Source organism: Alexandromys fortis, unplaced genomic scaffold (genome assembly GCF_014885135.2).
Source record: "Alexandromys fortis isolate MF-2015 unplaced genomic scaffold, M_Fortis_MF-2015_v1.1 scaffold_34, whole genome shotgun sequence".
Taxonomy (NCBI): domain Eukaryota; kingdom Metazoa; phylum Chordata; class Mammalia; order Rodentia; family Cricetidae; genus Alexandromys; species Alexandromys fortis.
In genome coordinates this window covers 7,983,914-8,007,324 of record NW_026067933.1, presented here as the reverse complement: position 1 = coordinate 8,007,324, position 23,411 = coordinate 7,983,914, and the positions used below count along the sequence as shown (strand labels likewise).

The 23,411-nt window shown below is 45.8% G+C and overlaps 1 protein-coding gene across 3 annotated transcripts in view; it reads left to right on the top strand.

Moving 5' to 3' along the window:
- The window catches only part of St7 (suppression of tumorigenicity 7), a 240,246-nt gene extending 227,428 nt beyond the window's left edge, over positions 1-12,818 (top strand). For all 3 annotated transcript variants that reach the window (XM_050145884.1, XM_050145885.1, XM_050145886.1), the window contains 3 exons: positions 2,740-2,832; positions 5,419-5,558; positions 12,469-12,818. In XM_050145884.1, coding sequence (XP_050001841.1) covers positions 2,740-2,832; positions 5,419-5,558; positions 12,469-12,564 — 329 coding nt within the window. In that variant the 3' untranslated portion in view covers positions 12,565-12,818. The remainder of the gene's footprint in view (positions 1-2,739; positions 2,833-5,418; positions 5,559-12,468) is intronic.
- Positions 12,819-23,411: the final 10,593 nt, after the last annotated feature.

Below are 23,411 nucleotides of genomic sequence, written 5' to 3'. Positions count from 1 at the left end.
AGGGGCCAGGTACATGAGTCGGAGTCAACTGTGTGGGATGTTTCCCTGTGCCCCTAAGTGACTCGGGGCTCCAGCTACACTCTGAACAAAGGCATCAACCCCATCAAGATGGGAGGGTGCACACGAAGTGGGAATGTCATTTATATACTGTGTTTCAACTGCTGGTAGCTTAGGTTTCTTGCTTAGTTTGGAGTCAAATATGTGTACAATTTTAATTTATCTAAACTATGTTCCTCAAAGACCTTTAGGAAGTTCATAGTCATTTGTAAAATAGTCATCTCCAAATGATCTATTTCTATCCTCATTTAAGCCACGAAAGAAGTGTGTTCTTAGGCCTTATGCTAACAGAATCTCTGGACATTCGGTGACGGCTTCAAGGCTCGTAGAGCCTTCCTGCCTCGGTGAAAGGGGCGCGTGGTAGGAGGGGAAGCTGGCGATGTGTCCACGCCTCTTCCCACTCTGCACACTCCCATTCTTATCTCAGTCTTATTGGACCCTGGGCAGTAGGGTGGAGGAAGGATAGAGTTGCAAGCAGAAATTGTATTTGCTTTTGTTTAGTGAAGCCAAAACTTAATATTAGTTTATGAACTTAATGTAAATGATATTTGACATGAGAAAAAGAGATCGTAAGGGCACCATAAACATGCAAGAAACATTTATTATATACTTTCAGAAATTGTGCATTAGCAAAATCCCCACCCTTTCTGAAAGAGATGAGAGCTGATTTTTAATTTTTTTTTAAAAACTAAATTGATGCATAAAGTTCTCTGTGCTTGCCAAATATGGAGGAAGGATTCTCATCTGAAGATGCCAGTCCGCCATCAGGTTTCTGTTGTCAAGCACTGTCAAGAGCTTGTACTACTAATTTCTCCTTCAAAAATGATTTCCTGAAGTGCAAACCAACTTCAATTTTGAATAAATTATACTTTTCACAATTAATTGCCCTTATGGAAACTGTTTTTTTTTTTCTTCTTGTATCATATGAACTTGAATACATTTTAAAACAGTAGCCTGGGCACTTGTAGACCCACAGAATGGGCACGGGGATGCTTTCAGAGAAACTGTCATGGATGGAAAGGTGTATTGAAATCCTGCCATATTGTGGCTTACGTGTTAAAATAAGTGCTCCCCAGAAGAGATTTTAGTGAGTGGATGCTATACAATTACTGCAAGGTTTTTTTTTTTTGTCTGTTATATTGTTTGTTTTCATTCTTTTGCAAGCTTAGTTCTAGTGGGAGAGAAGTTGGCTTCATCCTCAGCATTTCCGTGATTTAACAACCCATGACACGACTCTTCTGTCACTTGTGCTAACTGGCAAAGTCATCTTTGCTTGTGTGAAAGGGTCTGATTGAATTGGGTGAGTCTTCCATTATAAAAAGAGCTAAAGTCTGGGGTGATTTTTAATGTTTTAATCTGTTTAAGAGGTTTCTGTTACAAGAAGAAAATTGATAACATTTTTACCTCAGCAAACTGCCAGCAAACTGGCTCTGCTCTAAGCCCACATTTATCGTGATTTATATTCTCCGTGGCAATGTGCTGTAACCTCCCAGAGATACCACTGTGGTGTAGATTGACCACATTCCAAATGCTGGAATCACATACATACTGTTTTTACTTTTAAATACTGTTCAGACACCAGAATAAATACCATATGTGCACTGATGCTGGTTACAATAGGACCTTGTCATTCCTTGTGAGGAAGAACAGGCTTTGTTTCTGATTCTTATTTGAAGGAAGTATGCAGAAGACAAATACATACATTGACAGCATTTGGTGACGACTTTGGTAATAACAGGGCTAAGGATGTAGCACGAGTCCTTGAAATGTAGCATTTACAACCATAAATATTGTTGCTCGTTGCCGCCATCCCTCACGGACACGTGTCCAGGCTAGGACTGCTAACTGGCGTTCTCAGGGTAGTGGATGGCTTTTCCATTCCATATCCACAGCATGCAGCCGCTACAGGACATCTGCTGAAGAAAAATGAACTCCGTGAGCGCTGCTCATAGGAACAGTGAGACTAACATGCTGACGACATTGCAACAGGGAGAATAACACACTCGATAATGGGGGTGGATGGATTGATTGGAAAGCCATAATTCAGGGCAAAGCCTACTGTCACCCGACGCCACAGACACAGAATCTAGGTGGCCTGACATCATCACAACGTAGACAATCAATCTCTCCGAACCATTTTCCCCTGCATAATATTGAAAGATTTAAAAGTTTCATAAAGTCTAGAAATTCTTCTCAAATCATGTGTCCTTAAGCTTTTGTATTCATCATCCTGGTTGGAGTTATAATCCACGTAGGCGTAGTTTTAAACCAGACGCAACAGAATGCCCTTCATCTTTGTACAATCTGCAGCAAGCTCCAACAAGTCAATCCGTATTCACTTCTGGGAAAAGCACTTCAACCCAGGTGTGCATTGCCGTTGGCTGGGCTCTATGGAGTTAGTGCTTAAAACATTTTTCTAATATTTTATGCGTGATGAAACCCTAGGTACTGATACTGATGGTTCCCCTGCCCTTCTGCACTCTGTCCGCACCCAGCGCTGTGAGTTTTGCCCAGAATATGTAGTTTGAGACGGATGTGAGAGCGACGCTTCGCAGGGCTCCGCAGGCGTTTCGCCTGGCACGTGCCTCTCTCATAGGAAGGAAAAGGCTCAGAAGTTCCGATCTGAGGTTGGGAAGCTAGGAGATCAATACAAGCCTTAACTGTGCCGTCTTTCCTTTGTAGCTTTCCGGATGATCCCGTACCCCTTGGAGAAGGGACACCTCTTTTATCCATACCCAATCTGCACAGAAACAGCAGACCGGGAGCTGCTTCCCTGTGAGTACCCCCTCTGCAGCCTTCCTTTCATCCAGTTGGGGGACATTACAAAAGATGGGATGCAAAGAGGTGGTAATGATTAGTGCTGAGGATGTCCTTATGAAGTTTCTCCCAATCGCTGGCCTTATTTGATAGCATATGTGAGGAAATGAATGATGGGAAGGGGTTGGACTCCCTGCTTCTCCAGCTCTTTCCAGATCCATCAGAGGGAAAGATGCCAAGGCTTGAAGTTTAGCAGAGATGAGCTATCGTGAGTCTAGCAGAGATTGATATCAACACGCAGAGCACTGATGGAGAGCGGCCTCTCTGCAGGCTGGTTTGTTATGGAAACTTCGGCTTGGGCTCTCCTGCAGGTCCCAGGTGGTCTGTACAAGCTGGGTTTGAAGACGAAGAGCTACAGTTGAGTCACGGGTGGGAAGGCAGGGCCAGGTCACGGGCGTAGCTGCCAGAGGCAGAGTCCGGAGTGGAGAAGGGTGGTGTGCTGTCCATGGTGACGCAATGCTCCTGACCAGACAGTTCTGCGAGCATCTCATGGGCTGCAGAGTGGGCTGGCTGACATGTGTAGAGCACACGTGCGAGCTGAGCCTGTGTCACGGAGTGCAGGATGCACACCCTGCCCTCGAGTGCCCGAGGAGCTCACAGCCTAAGGGCCACACCACATGTGGAAAGTATTATTTTGGTTTACTGTAATACAACATTGTTTTGACAATCCAGGCTAAATAGCTATTATCCAATCAGACCGAGTGCAAGGATCATGTCCAGGCTCTTCATGTGGTCCTGACTTGGGAAATACTTTCCTCCCTCTTGGCTTCTCTCTCCCCACCCCCACACCCCCCTTTTCAGTCTTTTTTTCCTTTTACTAGCACTGGTTACATCAATATCTAATAGCTATAGAATATATAACTCTTTTCCTAGAATGGCTTTGGAGAGCTGACACGTAGTAAAATCACAGGTACCAGCCTTACTAAGGCAGTGGTGAGTGGTAGCAACCAGATACAAAAGTGCCCGCTGCCAGGAGACTGGGCGCTCTGGGAGTGCGTCACCTGTTTCCTTGCTAATGGCCCCAGCCTGTGCTTCATGTTCAGAGAGCTGGGAGAGCTCTGTGGTCAGAGCTTCATTTCAAAGGCATCTGGTGCATCACATGACATTAAATTTGATTTCAGAAATTCCCACGTGGGGCCATAATTCACCTTTTGACGCCCTCTTCAGGGAGATCTTTATTGACGTTTCAGTTTTCTGGGGGGAAGGCAGTCTTCTGAAAAGCATGGTGTTTTAAAATGTTTTAGTTGAAAACAATTAAGTTTTCATGGATATAGATTAGCCACTAACACCACATTCTTAAAAAGCAACATTACAAAAAGGAAAAGTGTGGCTCAGATGCATTGAAATGGGTACCATTATTCACATGTAGTATCTATCACTCCAGAACCTTTTAGAGGGTTGGATTTTGAGACCGAGATGGAAAGAGGTTTAGTTGTTGTAGACACACACTACTCGTTCTCTGAGAGTTAAAAGTATGGTTGCTTGCATAGTAGGTCCTAAGTGCCCTCTGCCCCAGGTTCGTCCCTTCACGGGCTGACTTCCTGGTGTGCAGGGAGGCTTGCTTTCACGTGCTCCATGCCTCCTGATAGATAGTGTCTCCTGATTAGGGCTCTGAGTAATAACCTTCATGGGCAGTGAAGGATCTGTAGTTTGTATTTTGATGGGGGAATGGGTCACTGGGATCCTGTTGTTTCCGGTAGCAGTGTTGTGACCCCACACTTTCACAGTCCCTTCTGCCAGGTCTCACACAGCTGGTTTCCCTCTTCTGGACACACAGCCCCGTTCCCCTGGCCAGCATCTCTACCAACCACATAGTCACAAGCAGGCCTGTGATAAATTGGGTTAGACTAGTTCATTACATATTTTATGTTTTGATACCATAGCTCTTTTGGTTTTACCCAAACCCACTGTTTACTGTTTGAACACTATGAAGGATGCTCCCAAAGCCTTCAGTCCGCATGATTGTTTTGAGCACTCTTACCATCAGTTGTATAGGATAACCTAGCAATCTGACCCTTGCTCCTGAAGGTCGTAGGGCTACACGCGAGGTCCTCACTGAATGTCTATTGGGCAGCATTCTCTGTTGCCATCCTCAGACCGTCAGGAGAAAATATAAGATAAACTAATATTGCCTATGATAATGATTTAAAATACAGTAAAGTAAAACCGGGGACGGATCGACCTAGACGTGCACAATCACACTTGATTTGAAAATTCCCTGGGGAAGTATATTTTGTAATTTGGACAGGGTTTTGCTCTTCTGTATTTGCTTTGGGGATAGGAACATTGTATATTAAACATAGATGTTGCTCATGAGTGTGTGACACCCACAAGCTAGCCCTGCTGTGTCTCTCTCTAAAGTGCTGCAGGTGGAACTTGGGCTTGGGAGGAGCAGCTAGGCCTCAAGGGCAGCAGGGGCAGATGGGAGCCCGGGAACATTCAGGGTTCTGCCCGTTTCATTTCCAACATGCTGCAGCCAAGGGGCGTCAGCGTCCCTAAAATGCTCCCACTTCTGTCCTAATGGCTCCCCTTTGGTCTCCCCAGCTTTTCATGAAGTCTCAGTTTACCCCAAGAAGGAGCTCCCCTTCTTCATCCTCTTCACGGCGGGACTGTGCTCCTTCACAGCCATGTTGGCCCTCCTGACACACCAGTTCCCGGAACTCATGGGCGTCTTCGCAAAAGCTGTGAGTGTTTCCTGGGAGGGGGCCTTGGGCAATGGATAGGTGGACCCAGAGAGCCCAGGGAAGGGCCTGAGGGGAACAGGCTGCTGTACAGACGTGGTGGAAACCCTGAGGACTCTTTGAGTTTTCACTATCACTAGAGCAGTCCACGGCTGAAGGATCAAGTGAGAGCACAGGGTGTTAGTGCAAGCCTCACCTCCTTTCCCAGAGAAATGCTAGCACCTTCCAGAAAGCGCATCAAGTCCCAGAGGATGAAATAATTTAGGGACTCCTCACCACTGAGAAATGGGAGGGATGGGATTCGGCTTCGTGGATATGAACGGCACCTTCTAATCTTGGGATCTTGTGTCTTTCACTCATGAAGGATGAGATTTATGCTTCCACAGATTATTTTTTGTGATAATTTAAATGGATACAAACCCTTGGTTTGTTTGGACAATGAACTATGAGAAACTGTGAAAGCTTGTAGTGGAAGTGTACCAACATGACATTCAGAAATAGGAAAATCGACCAAGAGCCTTGTGAGCGGGTAGTAGAAGGAGCCCTGTAGGAAGCCATCTGCCCTGCTTGCTAAGAACCTCTTTCGCTGGAGAGTGCTGATTTCTGCAGGATCATGAAGGGGAGCGTCCTGATTTTGCCACAGCTGGGTATCAAATAGAAGGGCGAGAGAGGAAAACATCAGTCATCTCCCTGCCGTCTGAGTTCAGATGGGGATGATCTTTGTCTGTACCTCTTGGCTCCACAGTGGCCCTGCCAGGTCTGGAGTCAGTTGCTCAGGCCACAAACTCTTTGTTCTCTCAGGCCCCTCCTGCCTTGGACCCTGTCTGGGTCAACTTCCAAATGCTGCCCCATCCCCTCAGTGCCCACATTGTAAACCTCCCTTCCCTGTCCTGCGCTCCTTTCTCTCTTCACAGCCTCCTCCTAGCTTATGGTCTTGCTGTTCTTGCCTGAGCTGCGTAAATTGTCCCAGCTGGTCTCCTTGCTTCTACTCGTCACTCTGTTGCTTACACTAATGCAAGGAAGAGTTTTCTAAATTTCCAATAAGCACGCCACTTCCCAGCTTTTACCTACCGGTTCCCTGTTATTTCAAGCTGTAAATCTCATTTCTTTTGCTTGACTAAAAGAGCCTTTTGTCTGCTAGAGGCCCTTGCTTGCCTTGTTATTCTCCTTCCTCACAGTTCTTTACTCCAACTTCCAGCCACAGTGAAGTGCTCACAATGCTCAGATGGACCAGGCTTGTATATCTCAGTGACTTTCCATGTCCTGCTTGTTACTCAAGGCATGCCTCGTACGGCCTCCCGCTCCACTTGTCTCCTAAAGGCCTCTCCTTATTTACTACTGTACTCATTTCTCCTGACTTGACAGGATGTCCCCACGATCCCACAGATCCACGAATGCCTGTGTTCTCACGTATTATTCTATGTGATTGGTAAGGCATTGGCTGTGCCCTTTAGACCGCGCAGTCTTGAAGGCAAGTGCCTTTCTGTTCCTTTCTCCCGTCTGCGTCTCCAAAGCTCCACATCGTAGGCTCTATATGGCCTGGTAAGTGCATGGGCAGCAGTGCATACGCATGTTTATATCAGGGCTTTCCTTCCCTCATCTCCAAACCTGCGTCCCTACAGTTGGAAGGGTCCTCCCAGTGCCTACCTGTTGCTGGGACAGGAGTGTTTCTAGGGGAATCGTGATTGCTGCTGTGCGAGGGCTTCCCTGTCCACCATCAGGCCCAGTTTCCCCGCAGCCATTCCAAGCTCCCTACCGTGCCTCCTGCGCCACTTTCCTTGTGTTGATGCCGGCTTCCCACTCTGGGAGCGCACCCGAGAAATCACTTTCTCTCGCAAGTTCTCCGGAGGTCTTCCCTACTCCAGGCCCATTCGAAGTTCCAACTCCCTTCTCTTTCTTCAGGGAAATTCAGTTTTCTTACGTCTCTTACATATTTTCTAAAGTCAGCATTACCCGAGTTGCTGCCCTGGACGCCCTTGGTCCCGGGCCCTGTGCTGCTCACTGTTCCCTTCTCCTCCATCACCAGCCTCTGAGGAAAAGTCACTGCCAAAGTTTCAGATTAGAGCATAATTTAGTTACGGCGTGTAGTGGGGATGTAGTTCTGGAACTGGGTAAGTACTGTTCCCGCTTTTCTGTTTCCCTTTTAAGCATTTTTAGAATGTGTGCAAACGCACCTCATTGTTCCAGTGCTCGCTACCACGCTAAAAGAGGACACTGGGGGGGGGGGGGGGGGGGGGGGGGGACCTCAGGGAATTTTAGCCACTAGCGTGCCAATAATGCTCCTGGCCATACCACCAAAGTTGAGAATCTTGATGCTCACACACCAGGAGTCTGGATTTTTAGCAATAACCCCACCAGCCTTTGAGGGTGGGACCTGGAGATTCTATCACCTTCTAAGGAGTCCGAGCTCACTTGAGAAGTCACCCTGTCATAGCTCTTCAGGTGACAGCTATCCACAATTAGTGCTTTCACTAATTCTGAAATTATGCCTGGACCTTGGAACAACCAAGGAAGCTTAAAGATTGCTGATAAGCTACCTTTCCTAGGGCCTCTTGACTACTTGACCCCATGGCTCATGTGCATTTGAATCTTCAGATGCTCCCTGGGGATTCAGGTGTGCAGTCAAGGCGGAGAACCACAGTACTGAATGGAATGAAAACGGACTGCCTGAGAGCATTTTGGCAAAAAGATCAGGAGAGTAGATAGCAAATAGATTCTCTAGAAAGATCAGACGACAGCCGCGAACTCCTCAGACAGTCGGGGGTGGGGAATCAATACTCTATTCTCCTCATTTCACACCTAGAATCACACGATTGAATGAAGTAGATTTGGCTTCAGAGTGGTCCTACTCTCTACCAAGGTGTGGTTCTTTGGACAACTCCTTCCGGTTTAACAAGTGTGCTTTCAAACCTCTGCCCAGAGGATCGAAACTGTGGTGCCCTTTGTGGAGTTCTAGCCTTTCCCAGGTCTAAGGAGGTTTAGGAAGAAAGAAAGGTGGGTGGCAGGAAGAAGGCCAGGCCAGCCAGCCTGTCCTAGGCGGCTTTCATCTGCACCTCCTCACTCCTCCAGGCCTCTCACAAAGCCTCTGGCAAACCCCCGGGGTTATCACAGCTGTCCTGGAGGCTGTCTACAGCCATTTGCAGCTTGAGAAAGTGATCCTTTTCAGTCCTGGCCTGAGATAATACCGGGTGTGAGGACTTTTAGTAGATGCATAGAGATTGCAAGGCCACCCCCCAGGCTCCACAGCGTGGGAACTCTGACAAGTCTGTTCACTAACACAGCCAGTCCCAACACTCAGACAGTGAGTCACTGGAGAGGCGTGAGTAGAGAGGCTTCGACTAGTTGCCTGCAATCTAATCTACCTCGATGACTTAGGACTAGCTCTTCCGAGAATGTTTGCTTCTTAAGATAAGGCTGCTCATATAAGTCAGCTATCACTGCAGTCCCAGCTCTGCACAGAACGCGGGAAGGTCAGCACTCTGACCTTCTGCTCTTCAGGGCCTGTCTTTCCTCCTCTGCGCTCCCTCCTTCCCTGAGTCTGCACCCCTTGACTTGTGCCTCGCCTTTACTTATAGGCCTGGGCTCTTTGAAGTCTGATATTGATTACAGTGGGATGTCAATTGTCTGCTTGCGACAGGGCAACTGGAACCTATTCAGATAAGCAAGAGGTTTCCACTGGGAACCCAGCTGGCTGCAAGCTGTGACCTTCCTCTAAGTAACAGTGTCTTGAAGAAAGGAAGACCGGGCCATTGAAGTGCCCCTCTCTCCTTTTTATTGGCCTGGTTGCTTTTTCTCAGCAGCGGACACTAATTGAGTTATGGGGCATTTGGGTTAGAAATTTGACCGTGTCTCTCTGCCCTCTGGACAGAAGTTTGGGACACTGAGACAGATGGGTTGATCCAAGTTGCCTGGTTTTGCTCATTCAGATTTAACTTCTCAGGCAATAAATTTCCCCCTTAGTCTAGGAATGAAACTGCTGCTTCTTGTCAGGAATTAGTTGGGTTTCTGGTCAAAGGTATTGATTGTTTTCCACACATCTAAAGGAAGAGCTCAGTGCCCGAGGCATCCGGAGAATCGAGGCCTGTGCCTTCAGCCTCTTTCTAACTCCCGATGGAAGCCGCTGACTTTGGTCTGTTAGTAAGTGGAAGGGCTTAGTCACTCCAGAGGCCTCGTGTCTACATAGCTTCTTTATGGGTGTGTGCAGGGGGTGGGAGGGGGGAGGGTGCTAAGAAGGAAGATGGTGTGGGTATGAGAGGGGTCCACCTCAGCTGGGGTTCTTTAGGCAAATAAATGAGATTACCGGAAAGTGCTCAAAAGAGGCCTTTCTCAGTCACCCGTTGGGGACTGAGGGAGAGAGTATGTATGTATTACAGACATTGGAGGACTGGAGCGTCATCTCCTCACGGAACCTCAGTGAGGAGTTCCATGCAGATAAAATACAGCAAGGAAGGCATCGCATTTTGGCATGCGGTCGGGGGAAAGGAGGCAATGATAGACCTAAAAGTAAAATCTTTTCTCTCAGGCAGTTCAATTCTCCCCAGAAACAGAGCCGCAAACAAGCACAGCCCCTCTCTGTTGCGGAGCTACTTTGTGGCAGCCTGTCTCCCTTCAGGGTGCACTCTGGTGGAGATCCCAATGCCACAGTTTAGGGTGTGGAATTGTACTGGGGAAGACAGTGAGAATGCTTTTCCTCTCTCTGGCTCGGAGGGAGCTGAGCACTTTCTCCCTATGCCTTTCCAACTCCAGTCTTCCGAAAGCTGCCCGGGACGGCCACCAGTGATATCACCTTGCTTGCTGAGCTGCCCCTCCAGTCCCTGCTGGAATCTCTGATTTGTCCGTAGTTTTCTCGCTTGGAACCTCTTTATGGACTTGATACTGTAGGCAAATGCTGTCCCCTTTGCAGCCCTCGCCATCTGTCATTGTGTATGGCACACCTCAGTGTGGATGCTGCATACACATGTACCCATATAATTTTATAAATGCAATTTTATGGTGTTAGTGCTATCAGTGTATTTGTCTATATTGTCCTTTTATAACCAGGATTTGGGGAATCAGGATTTGGGGAAAGCCATTCAGAGCTTCCCCATTCCTGGGCCCAGTATTTCCGCATGCCCTCTAGCCTCAGACATGATGGGACATAGTCCATTTCTAACCTGGGAAGGATGGGTAATCCATCCTGCAGGGTATCTCTCCCGAGTGTGTTGGCATACTCACGAAAGGATGCTTTCAGGTCATCAGAAACAACTGAGACTCTAGCGCCCGCTGCGCAGGGAATCACCACACCTGTTGCTGCCTGTGTATCAGCTGCATATCCGTCCTGGCACTCAAGGCTGCCAACCAGTCTGAGCTCTGCCTGGACTCCAGTCACCATCTGATGGTTTCCTGTCCATATTCTGACTCTTGGCTCTAGACAGCACACTTTGCTCCTGTCTGCATCCTTAGTGTTAGGAGCATACCTTTGATATTCCTTCTGTCTATTGGAGTCTATTTAAATTGCCTCACTTTATAGAGCTTTTCTTGGTCTTTCCACACTTCCCCCTCTACTCTAGCCTGACTTCTCTTCCTTCCAACACCGACCTGATTGCTAGCGTGGCCTATGTGTATTACTTTGCTCTGTCCACATCCTAATGCCCTTGCTCCCTCTACACCTCAAATTTGAGCCTTCAGGAGGGGAAGTTTTATTCTGGGTTCTCCTTTTCTCGTGTAGCACTTAATTGCCTTGCCAAGCAAATGTATCTATTGATTTAACAAGCAGAATAGAGAAACTTTCCCACGTCTTTTTGATAATGCAATTACAAGTGTTACTGGCCTCCTCGATATGTGCCATTCTCATTAAACACACAGACACATGAACACATGCACACACACAAGATTCACAATTCGTAGAACATGTGACCAGTAAGGATAACACTTTTTAAGTTTACTGTCTAAACTGTCTACTAAATTCGTTTGCCCAGAGCCATATTCCCACTCCATGTTTATATTCACTCCCCCAAATTAAGCTTAAATGCAAAATTCCTGTTAGCATTGTCAGTGTTGTGCCATGGATAGGGATTATTGCAAAAGACTCCGCAAGAAAAAACCAGGTATTGAACCTTAGCAATACTAGTCTCCTCTCTGGATAGACGTCTCTTCTGCCAGCTTCTACCACAATAAGAGCTTCTGAATTGAAATCAGTTGTTCACAAGAACATCATCAGAGTAGATCAGACATTGATCAGTATCTGATAAAGCAAATTATATTTCTTAGCAGACACATTTTTATTGCTCTCTGTGTGAAAAGCAGAGAAGTATTTAGTAACGGAGTAAGAAAGTCCATCCCACAGCCTTTCCTTGAGGACAGGGCTTCCCAGTGTAGCAAGCAGCCTTCTACCTGCCCCCAGCTCCCTGCTACATGGCACAAAGCAAGCTGTTTAGAAAGGAGTCCAGGCTGTGCACATATTGGGAGCCATCAGGAAACCAAAGCAAACTGACATTGTAGACTTGACTCTTTATATTGCCTGTCCCACTTAAAGTAAGCTGTACAGCCAGTTAGACAGTCAAGTGGCCCAAGTTATCACCATTGTCTAGCTCCTGTACCCTCTCGCTACCCACCCATCATCCTCTCGGATGATGCTCATCTTCATAGCTGGGGTAAACGCTGAAGACTGCTGGTTTCCTAGGAATTGTGGCAGCTGTCAGAGGATGAGGGAGGCTGTCCGCAGACACTTCCTTCTTATCTGTCACGCTGGGGGTGGGGCTGGAATGTATCTTCCACTTTCTCCCAACACTTCCTGTAAACATGAAGAGAGCAGGGCTGTAGCCTTGGGAGGCTCTCGGAATGAACTCTGGTAACACGCTGGCGTGTGCTGAAGCCATTGATCTTAGTCCTGACAGGGCCCCTCCTGACGGTTGTCTCTCTGCCTTCCCTCCAGTTCCTCAGCACTTTGTTTGCCCCCTTGAACTTTGTGATGGAGAAAGTGGAAAGCATCCTCCCCTCCAGTTTGTGGCATCAGCTGACTCGGATCTGAGGGCGCCTCCAGCCTCCACTCTCCTCGCCATCCGCCGGATCTTTGTGCCAACTTCTCATGGACTGCAGGAAAGCATGTCTCTGAAAAAGGGAAACCACTCTGAGATCTGAAACTGTTCATGGACTATCAGTTCCCTATTAAAGGCTCCTTTTGTTGTACAAAATTTATTGATGTTCAGTTCTATTTTATTTTGCCTCCAAAACTGAAGAAAAAGTAAAAAAAAAATAATAATAATAAACTTTTGTGTATTGCAACAGCCTGTGTGTCTTCTTATATCTTTCTTCCAACCCTAGACTTGCCAGTATTCCCAAGAAACTGGTGGGTTTGTGCTGTTCTCTGAAGCTGTGGGGTCTGCTAAGTTCATACTGCGATTTTCTTTGCTGACAGAACTAGTCTCTGCAGAGCTCAGAACCCATGAGTTGGTGGCTTGGAAAACGGAATCTCGGGGCTGAGGATGTGGTAGAGCACTTGCCTTGCATAGGGCCCTGTTTTCTGTGTGTCCAACATTTTTTAAAACAATAGATAAACAGGTAAGAAAAGCAAGGAGGAAAATAGAACCACAAAAGCACCGTGCCCAAACTGAGTGTCCTCACATGCCATATGGGCACACAGAAGTCCGGTTTCCAGGGCGAATGCCACTCCCTGTAAAATAAACGTATGTGCCTTAGTGGTTGATCTAGCTTCATAGACTCTACTGAAGTTCCCAGAATCACTAGTGAGAAGCTACAGGCCGACAGTTCATCACAGAACCTGGCTGTCCCACCCTTAATACCATTTTAAACGTTTCTCCAGCAGAACCTTTTCATTTTTGTCGCGTTTGCATTCCTGCCACTTTAATCTGAGCTTTGTGCGTGATTCAAGCCTAGCAGAGCCATATGGCTTCAGTTAAGCAAAAGAAGAAAAATAAGCAAACACGAATCCTCTATCTGAAGTGAAAAGTACTCCTATTTACCATCTCGGTCCAGTCCATCTTATGCACGCTTGCCCTTTTGATTTAGGACCCTCACTCTTCCTGGGGCACATCAAGGCAGGTAGTGTTCTGGAAGCACGGTGCAGTCTCCTTTTTAGGGCGTGGGCTCCTGATCTCCACCTGAGGGCCGTGGGGTGGGTGGGTAATTTGCAGGGCACCAGGTCTGTCCTTACAGCTGGCTAACTTCTCCTTGTATCTACTTTGTGCAAAGCCATAATGAGAATGTCCAGCTGGTTTCTGCCCTTGCGGCGTATCTAGTGAGAGGCTGACCCTGTATACATCCTGGTAGTTTTGCTCTTGGGAGTAGGGGCCATGCTTGCCTCGTTGACCACTCTTGACACAGAGTGGATGCTCACGTGACTGGGTGCCTCAGGTGGTACAGGACTTGACAGGCACAAATAAACTTTGATCTGTGTGCTAGGAGAGCGGGTTCAGATGAGAAGGACCAGGGAAGGCTTAGAAGTATAATTGTTGAGTTGAACAAACAAATTATCTAATACAATTCTTTAACCTAATGGATGAGGAAATCAGAGATTTTGGGTCTGCTGGGGCTGGGACTCTGGACTGTGCTAAGTCCCGAAGGAAAGGTTTGAGAGCAGTAAGCAGTGGGAAGTGGAAATGGCTCAAAGCCAGTTGCTAGAAACCCTGAATTGTAGGAAATGAAGCCAAGGAATGCAAAATAAAGATTGTGTGTGTGTGTGTGTGTGTGTGTTTATGACATAAGGTCACTACATAGCCCAGACTGACCTTTAACTTTCAATCCTCTGGCCTGTTCCCCAGAGTGCTGAGATTATAGCTGTGTGTCACCATGCCCAGTTGAAACAAGGATTTAAATATACTTACCAAATTTAAGAATTAGGCTTTTAGAGCAGATTCCTGGAGAGGCAGGCAGAACCTGGGTTTCAGTGGGTAGAAAATGAAGAATAAAGATCAAAATAATGGTGACAGATGAACAGGGGATAAGGGAAGAAATGAGTCCCAGGCCTAAAGGGCCATTCAGGCGAGGAGGAAGGTACCAGCAAATTATGGGTATGCTTGAGGGTATCAAATTATTTGCGCTTACTAAGCCCTCACCCAATGATCCAAAGTCACTCTTCTTTGATTTACTTCTCAGCTCCCCCACCCTCAGGTGTCTCCAAGGCTTACTCCTGCAGTCCTGGCCTCCAGACCTCCACTGTTTTCCAGTTCCAAAGGACCAGCACCAAAGCCATCTTTATTTTAAATGGTGCAAACCTGTGGAGAAGCAGAGCCAGCACGAGCGGAATAACAAAGGTTCCTAGGTTGATCAGGTTTGCACAACTTCCCCACCTGTTGCCTAAGGTTGAGGGGGCCCGGCTCTTCACTGAGATGGTGGTGAAGTCTTGTTGTGTTCTGCCTTTTGCTTTTTGTTTCTTCATGAGGCTGCATCTAAGCTCATTCTGTGAATGACTCTTCCATCCCAACAGTTAGTGTCTGACAGTCTCATCTATTATGTGTTTGGTGGACTATAAAAGCAAACACTCTGAATTTAATGCCAATAAGACTCACCCAGCAATGTTTAGCAACAAACACAGGGAATGATATATGACAATATAAAATGATCTACAGGCTTGCTTTCAAGGTCCTTGTCAGCCCTTGGTAATGTCAAAGTCACTCTGGCTTTCTAAAGGAGTCGAGGAGGCCTACACACACTTTAACACAGCCTTGAATAGTGAAACACTAAATTGAGAACTAAACAACTTTAAACCAGACATATCTGATTTTTGTGCTTGGTTATTGGGAGTGTATTTTTTTTTAATTCTTTTCACAACCTGCTGTAGAATCATTCTATGCAGAATTTCATCTTTAATTGGAAGAATATTTTTCTTGGAAATTACCGTTTTCTCTCGGTGTCCAAATGTGTTTCTGCAGGGGAGTGTGGTTATGTGATTTGTATATGTCATCTTTTCTATGTTTATTAAGGTTCTTTCTTTCTCCTAATCTAGTTGCGTAGAGTTTTTCTTTTCTTTGTGTGCGTGGGTGTAACAGTGTATGGGGGTGTGGGGGTGCAGGCGCACTTACTTCTGGCTTAACATGTAAATATCGCCCCAGAAGTCTGACATGAAAGAGAAGAAATAATTTTATATTATTTTTTGAAATTACATTATGAAAAGGGATCAAAAGTTAGGAAGTAGTTGCAGGTATGGGGTATTATGATGTACTCTGTGTGGGGAGCAGTTAAATACCTTTGATGTTTTATGGGCTATGGTAGAATAGCCCTTTCTCTTTGTGACCACACACTTCACTCGGCTTCAACAAACCAAGCGGTGGCATCTGAATGTTGTGCTCCATGAGTAAACAAAAGGGGGGGGGGCGACACAAGATCCTCTATGATATTCATTCCTGTGATGGCTTCAGCTCCATAGCAGTGACAACTCTGGCTGGGCTAGAAACTGAAACGTCTACAGAGGCTGGGGAGGTCTAGACCCGCCTTGAAGAAATCAGTCTTGTGGTTCTGGCTTTTGAGCACCAGGATAACTGAGGCCTGCTAGGCAGGAGCCAGGTAAGTCTCTCTGAGCTTCCTACAAGCATGTAGATGTCTTCCTACAAGCATGTATATGTCTTCCTACAAGCGTGTATATGTCTTCCTACAAGTGTGTCTATGCCCAGGTGATCTCCAAATCCAGACCCAGGTTTGTTGTTGTTCTTGTAGTGGGAAAACAGTGAATCAAATCAACCTGAGACAGGAAAAAGTTCATTTGACTTACATGTCATAATCCGTAATTGAGGGAGCCAAGGCAGGAACTCACGATAGAAACTTGAAGAAGAAACTGTGGGGAAATGTTGCTTACTGGCCTGCTTCTCAGCAACCTCTCTTGTACAGCCCAGGCCCACCTGCCCAGGAATGGCAGCCCCCATAGTGGATTGGGCTCTCCTGCATTAATCAGCAATTAGAAAACTGTTCCATGCCCGTGCTCAAAAGCCAATCGGATGGAGGCAATGCTTTCATTCAGTTCCCTCTGCCCAGATACGTCTAAGCTTGTAACAAGCTGACGAGAGCTAAGTACAACAGAAGGAGGCTTATTTCCAAAAACTCACGTCTGAAACCTGGACAGATGTACAGATACGGACAGGATGCGCAGTTCAAACATCCAGTGAGGCCGGTCTGCTTGGGCTGCTCCTGTCCTCTGAGCAGCCTTCCTTTTCTGAAGGTGTAGGTGAGCTCATTCTCATATGAGAGTCGTGTGGTCTACCCTATACAAGTGGGTGAAAGAATTTCCTAATGGCCACATTCAAAAGAGACAAACATGAAGGAGTTAAAATATATTTATAGACACTGGGACCTGTATTACAGGAAGGAAACTTAAGTTTCAGTGACCTGCATTAGGAAGAGTGAGGTAGATGAAATAAAATTAGGAGAAGGTAGAGAAATTTTGCTTTCTGGCCATGTCTTGACTTACCTTTTCACCTCTGTCCCTCGGAGGCTATTCTAAAGCTCCTTCAGAAGACAAGTACCTAAGGCTAGATACTATAAGAAAAGAATTGCTCATTACACTATGCTTATAACAATGAAGGCTAGAACCAGGGGCTATGGACAAAGGACACACACATATACACACCATACGTGTGTTTTATATTATGTATTTTAATATAAAATATACATATTTAATATCTATTAAAGGCTCTGTGAATACCTATGTGCGCTAGAGTTTGGATGTGTACTGTCCCACAGAAACTCAGGTGCTAAAGGTTTGATTCCTAGTACAGACCATTGGGACATGAGGGAGACATTAAGATAATGGTCTAGCGGGGGGTGTTCTTGTGACTGGGTGCATGCCCTTGAAGGGGACTACAGAGCCCTATCTTCTTCTCCTGTCATTCATGCCTGGTCATGATGATTCGCTGCATACCCTGTGGGGGACTGTAGAGCCCCGCCTTTCCCTCCTTCCGTCACTCATGCCAGACTGTGAGGAGAGGCCTCTGCTCTGGCACATATTCCCACTATAATGTGCAGCCCTGCACAGCCCGCCTTCCCCAAAAATGGGGTCAGTGAATGATGAACTGAAATCTCCAAAATAAGTAGTTCTCCTTATTAATCATCCGGACCATTTGTCACAATAACAAAAAGTTAACTAACATTATTATGTGGATAAGTGGATGGATAGATAGACAGATGGAAAAATATCACAGTCATTCATCTTTATACCATCATGACTTAAAACTAGAAATTCTACATTCTAGTCCCCAGATTTTTAAACAAGGCCACAGCTCCATATGGGGCTTCCTAATGGTATATAGGGGACTGTGGGAGAAAATGACAATAGTAGAAGTTTTCTGAAAATACAACAAGTAAAAATTAATTCAAACTCATCTGTGCAACGGATCTCATGTGCACTGAATCTGAGATGCACATGCAGTGTGTCTGTTGTATCACACGCCTGCACTGCAGCCTTGCCTCTGAGCACAGCATGTGCACTTTGCTCTCCCTGTACGGCCATGCTGAACAATCCCAGCAAACGCTGCCCGCAAAGCTTTTGTGCAGATTCAAGATTATTGTATTTAGGAATTTTGGTGTTTTTTTTTTTTTGCTGTACGTACAATTGTCTGTTCTTATTACAATGCAATAGTTTAATTATGGAGAAGAATGACTTAATATTGGCTTTCCATCATCCCTCAGCATGCACCAAGTTAGTATGTCTCTTGATAATATTTATTAGAATGTTTGGAGGTTTTGTTTGTCTGTTTTCTTGAACTGATATGAGGCCCTGGTGAGATGGTCCAGCGATTACAGTGTCTGCTATTCAAGCCCGAGAACTTGAGTTCTGAGCCCTAGCATCAATGTAAAAAGCTCTGTGTGGTGGCACATTACTGTCACCTTAGCACCAGGGAGCAGTGACAGGTGGATGACAGGAGCTCCCTGGTTAGCCACTCTAGCCAATCAGTGTGCTCCAGGTTTAGTGAGAGAACCTGTCTCAAAAATAATAGGGTGGAGAGTGATGGAGGAAGATACTAATACTAATACTGATACTGCTGGTCACTACACATAAGAGGAGGCATGAGTACCAACTCACCTCTTTCTCTCTTCCTCTCTCTCTCTCTCATACATGCATTGTCTCTCTCTCTCTCTCTCTCTTGCTTGCTTTCTCTCTCTTTCCTCATATACACTCTCTGTCTCTCTCTATATATATAGTGTATGAGTTTGTTTTAGTCACTGTTCTATGGTTATGAAGAAACATCATGACCAAGGCATCCTTTACAAAAGAAAGCATTTAATCGATTACTTGTTTATAGTTTCAGAGATTAGTCCATCCCCATGATGGTTGGGATCGTGGTCGCACACATGGCTCTGGACCAGTATCTGAGAACTACACCCTGACCCACAAGTAGAGAGAGAGCCTTTGGGGCTGATTTAGGTTTTTGAAAACTTAAAGACATGCTTCCCCCAACAAGGACACAACTCTTAGTCCTTCTAATCCTTTCAAATGGTGCCTCTCCCTGATGACTAAACATTCAAATCTATGAACCTGTGGGAGCCATTCTTATTCAAACCACCACAGAACTGCTGACTTGATTTTCATGAAAAAATTTCAGTTAGTAAAATTTGAATTGTGACTAGAACAGAATTTTCAACAACTCTGAAATGGCCCTAAACATACTCCTGTCATTTTATACTGGGTGTGTACAGTGGTGGGCTTGACACTGACAACTGTAACATCAAAATATTGGCCAACCCTGGAAATTGTTAAAGGTGTTCTGTGTTCCGCAGTACCAAATGTAAAAATGAAGAAGCATACTCATCTCACTGCTATGTGATTTTACCATTAGTAACTAGTAACCTTATAAAGACAGCAAGGAATTGTTAAGAATCAATTTGATGATGTATTCCTAGCAAATATTTGTTTGCATACTTATTTTATAAACCTATACTCTCAGGGCCTCATACAATGGTCAAGAGGAGTTAGGAGTGAAAAAAAATCAAGCAGTTCTTCTCTAGACTTTATATGTCAATAAATATTGGCAGAAAGAAGGAACAGACTATATGCTAAGGGTAAGAAAAATGATGTCACTAAGCCGGAAGAGAACATTCTTCTACTGGAGTCCAAGGAAATTTATTGAAATTATGTAAAAATTGTTTTATTCTTGAAATAGCAACTCAACAAGAAAGGATTTTTTTCTTTATTTTTTTTGTCTCCCTCTCTCTTCTTGCCTTCCATTTCAGGAGAAGAGAGACTCACTGTGTAGACCTGGCTGGCCTAGTATTTGCTGTGTAGACCAAGTTAGTCTTAAACTTAGAGAAATCTGTCTGCCTGGAGTTAAAGGCATGTATCACCACAACCAACTCCAAAAAGCTTTTATCTGAGAGGTGGTGTTTCATCGTATTCTCTATTATCCCAATGATGACTGTAATGTGTGTTGGGACCCAGATACTATGCAAGATGCTCCACGGACAGCCCTGTTGAGAGTGCTTCAGAGAAACAGGTGATAGAATGTGCACATGGACACGGACACACATGCACACGCACACACACACACACACACACACACACACACACAGTCTAAAAACTGGAGCTGCAGGACTTCTGGTAATGGGATTCAAGTTGAGTCTGAAGGTCTGATGACTGGAAGAGTCCATGATAAAAACCCAGGTCTACTCGGGAGGCAGAGGCAGGCGGATCTCTGTGAGTTCAAGACCAGCCTGGTCTACAAAAGCTAGTTCCAGGACAGGCTCCGAAACCACAGAGAAACGCTGTCTTGAAAAACCAAAAAAAAAAAAAAAAAAAAAAAAAACCAACAACAACACAAAAACCCAAGGACTAGATAAGATGAGACTTCCTAGCTCAAGGCAGCAGGTGGGGGAAAGTGCTCTAGTTCTGCCTTTCCTTCCCCATTTTTCCATTGTATCTGTCTGTCTGTTTCTCTGTCTGTCTCTTTAGCTAGTTGAGGTGGGGCATGTGCATGCTTCAGTGTTCATGGAGCTCAGAGTACAACTTGTAGTAGTGAGTTTTTTCCTTCCGCCATGTGGGTTCAGGGACTGAATTCAGTTAGTCAGGCTTGGTGGCAAGTGTCTTTACCTGTTCAACTATCTCACTGGCCCTGAGTCTACTTTTCCTATACAGTTTTTCAGTAGATATAGGATGAAGGCATTCCTATCAGGTGGGATGCTAAGCCCATCTATCCTAAAGCTAATCTCTTCAATGCCCTGAAGCGACAGGTTCAAATAATGCTGCACCTGGTAGCCCATGCCCCACTCCAGTTGATGTATGTAACTTTTAATCCTCCAAATCGGTCTGTTAACCGAGTCCCAGTGTCTTTGTCGTAATGAACACAGGCAGAGTGATAAGGGGGATTGGACCTCTGAGTCTGAAAACATTGGCTACTACCCAGAGTAGCCCCTACTATGCTTGCCTGCCTCTTTCTTACTCCCTATTTTCCCCTCTTCCAAAGAGCACTTATTAGCATATAGCTGTGAGTGGTGACAGAAACACAGAATCATAGCAATTGGGAGGCTGAGACAGGAGTATCATTGTGTTCCAGGCTAGCCTGGGCTACACAGTGACACTCTGTCTCACAATAAAAATCAGCATGTGCATGCTTGCACACACACGTGCACACACACACACGCACACACAAATTCTTATTAGTATCTTACAGTATTTGTTTCTGAAAACATTGGCCTAGAGCAGTATTGAGATTCAAAAGGGGTTCCCACAAGTAAGACATGTGGTCAATGTGTGCATCTCATCCATCCAGCCCAAGAGGAATCCAGCAACACAGGATGCAGAGAGACATTCCAGGGTGTGTGCAGTCTGAAGTGCCCCATACTTCCCAAATGGGAATTGTGCATTCTGTGTCTACTCCAGCCTGTCTGGGATGCTCCTGTGTCTGGTCCATGAATGATGGCCCTGGATCCTTCCTTCAAGAGTATTTTGAATCTTTTAAGTGCTCATCCACACCAGTATGAACAAAGTGTATAAATGTGAGGTCAGGGCAACTGCCACAACTCAGGTTTTCTTTGCTCTCCTAAGAAAACCTGATAACTTCTGGGAGAAGCTGTAAAAATCCAGTCTTCTGGCTATGGCGAACTGTAGTAAGTATCACTCCGTCTGGGAGCATACCAAGTGAAACTCTACCATGTTGGGTTTTCAGGAGCTATCCCACCAGCCCCCAAAGGCTTTGGGTCATATATCTAACAAATTATATCTTACATTTTAAAAAGCAGGTTACTGACAAATAGGATGATCCCCCTGCAATTAAAATCTGATGTCAGAGTGCGAAAATCCCCTGCTAACAGGGAACTCCCATGTCACTCATTCTACATTAATGATATTTATTCTCCTTTGTTGTTCTCATTTTTAAAAATGGCTCCCTTGGTTGCAATGTTATGTTAAGCATATTACATGTTACTCCGAAGTCAGCTCATATATTATGGCCCATTACACTCCAGGGTATACATTTCTGAATAGCTCACACTCCGCAGTTACAGTTCCCCATTAAATATGGGCTGCCACAAGTGGAGCCCAGGAGAGTTGTCGGTTCCATTCCCAGCTTCTTGTTTTCCCTGGAAGTTCTCCTCCTTCCATTGCGCGCTCCTCAGGGAAGGTGCGCCTTCGGTAAGAGAAGTCTACCTGGGGAAGGTGAAAAGTATTTCTCTCCTGAGTCTTCTGGAAGGGAGAGTGGAAGAGGCATCTGGCTGACTGAGTGCCTGTCACCTTCTGTGGGGGCCAGAGATGATTTGCATCTGCAGGGCTATGCTGATGGGACACGGAGGGAGGGGTGCCAGAAGCCATCATGGCGACTGACAGCAAGCTACAGACTCTTTCCTTCTGCAGTATTAGCGTCAGCAGGAGTTTCCGTCCGGCACAGACATGGAGGTTTCATCTCATGTGGTCAGCATACGCTTAAGCATCTGTGTTGGAACACCGTTTAGTGATGGTTTTGGGGATTTCACAGGATGTAATCTTTCTAGTCTCTTCAGTAAAGCCCACCACGACAACACAGTATTATTTGCCTTTACTGCGGAGCCACCACCTGCTTTCTTCACTTCCCCCAGGCAGCAGACATTGTGCACGGGGCTCCCTGCCGCTCTTGGAGTATCGCAGCAAAAAAAAAAAAAAAAAAAAAGTCAAGATATATGAGCTCACCACATGAGGCTAATGCTTCTTGGAAGCAAGTTGCCCAGTATTGGGATGCGGGTTTCGCAGCTGATGCCAGCGCCTTCCCTGCTGCTGTGGTTCTTCAGTGTGGTAAACAGGCAAAAACCAGAGAGCCCGCATCGTCCCCGAAGGGCCTTGTGTAATACTTCCCAGTGGGCTCCAAACACCTTCCAAAGGTGAACAAGTCAAGAGCCTCTTCTCTCTTGGGAAACTTTGCCAGTTCCGATCTCCCAGTATGCTTTCTTTCACATTACCCGACCGCTCCCCAACACAGTGATGAGCTGCAGGCACTACTTTCTTTCAAGATAAGCGGGGAATCTTCAGAGAAGTGCTCACGGTGGGACCGGGGCACAAGAGTCCCTGGAGCCCGCAGCAGTTTCCCTTGATTGCAGAGCTGAAGACCTGAGACCCTTGACAAATGAGAATCAGATTGCTTCCAAAATACATCACAGACTCTTGGGGCTTTCTGTCGCCATATAAGGAGTGGGTCAAGAGTTATTTATCAGAGGTTCTTGAGGGCAAAGAGAAGCTACAGGGCACTTCAATTAGCTGAGCAGTCCCCAGCTCTCACGTGCCTACAGCTGTCACCAGGAGGGGATATCAGCCATTCAGAGGGCTATTATTGCCATTCATATGCAAGAGCTGCAAAGGGCCCATCTTTTTTGGTCAACTCCTTTGAGTAACTTTGCCAATAATGTCTTGAACTTCTGAAACTATTAGAGTCTAGAAATAGCCAAGCTATTAGCAAATAGGTATCTTCACAA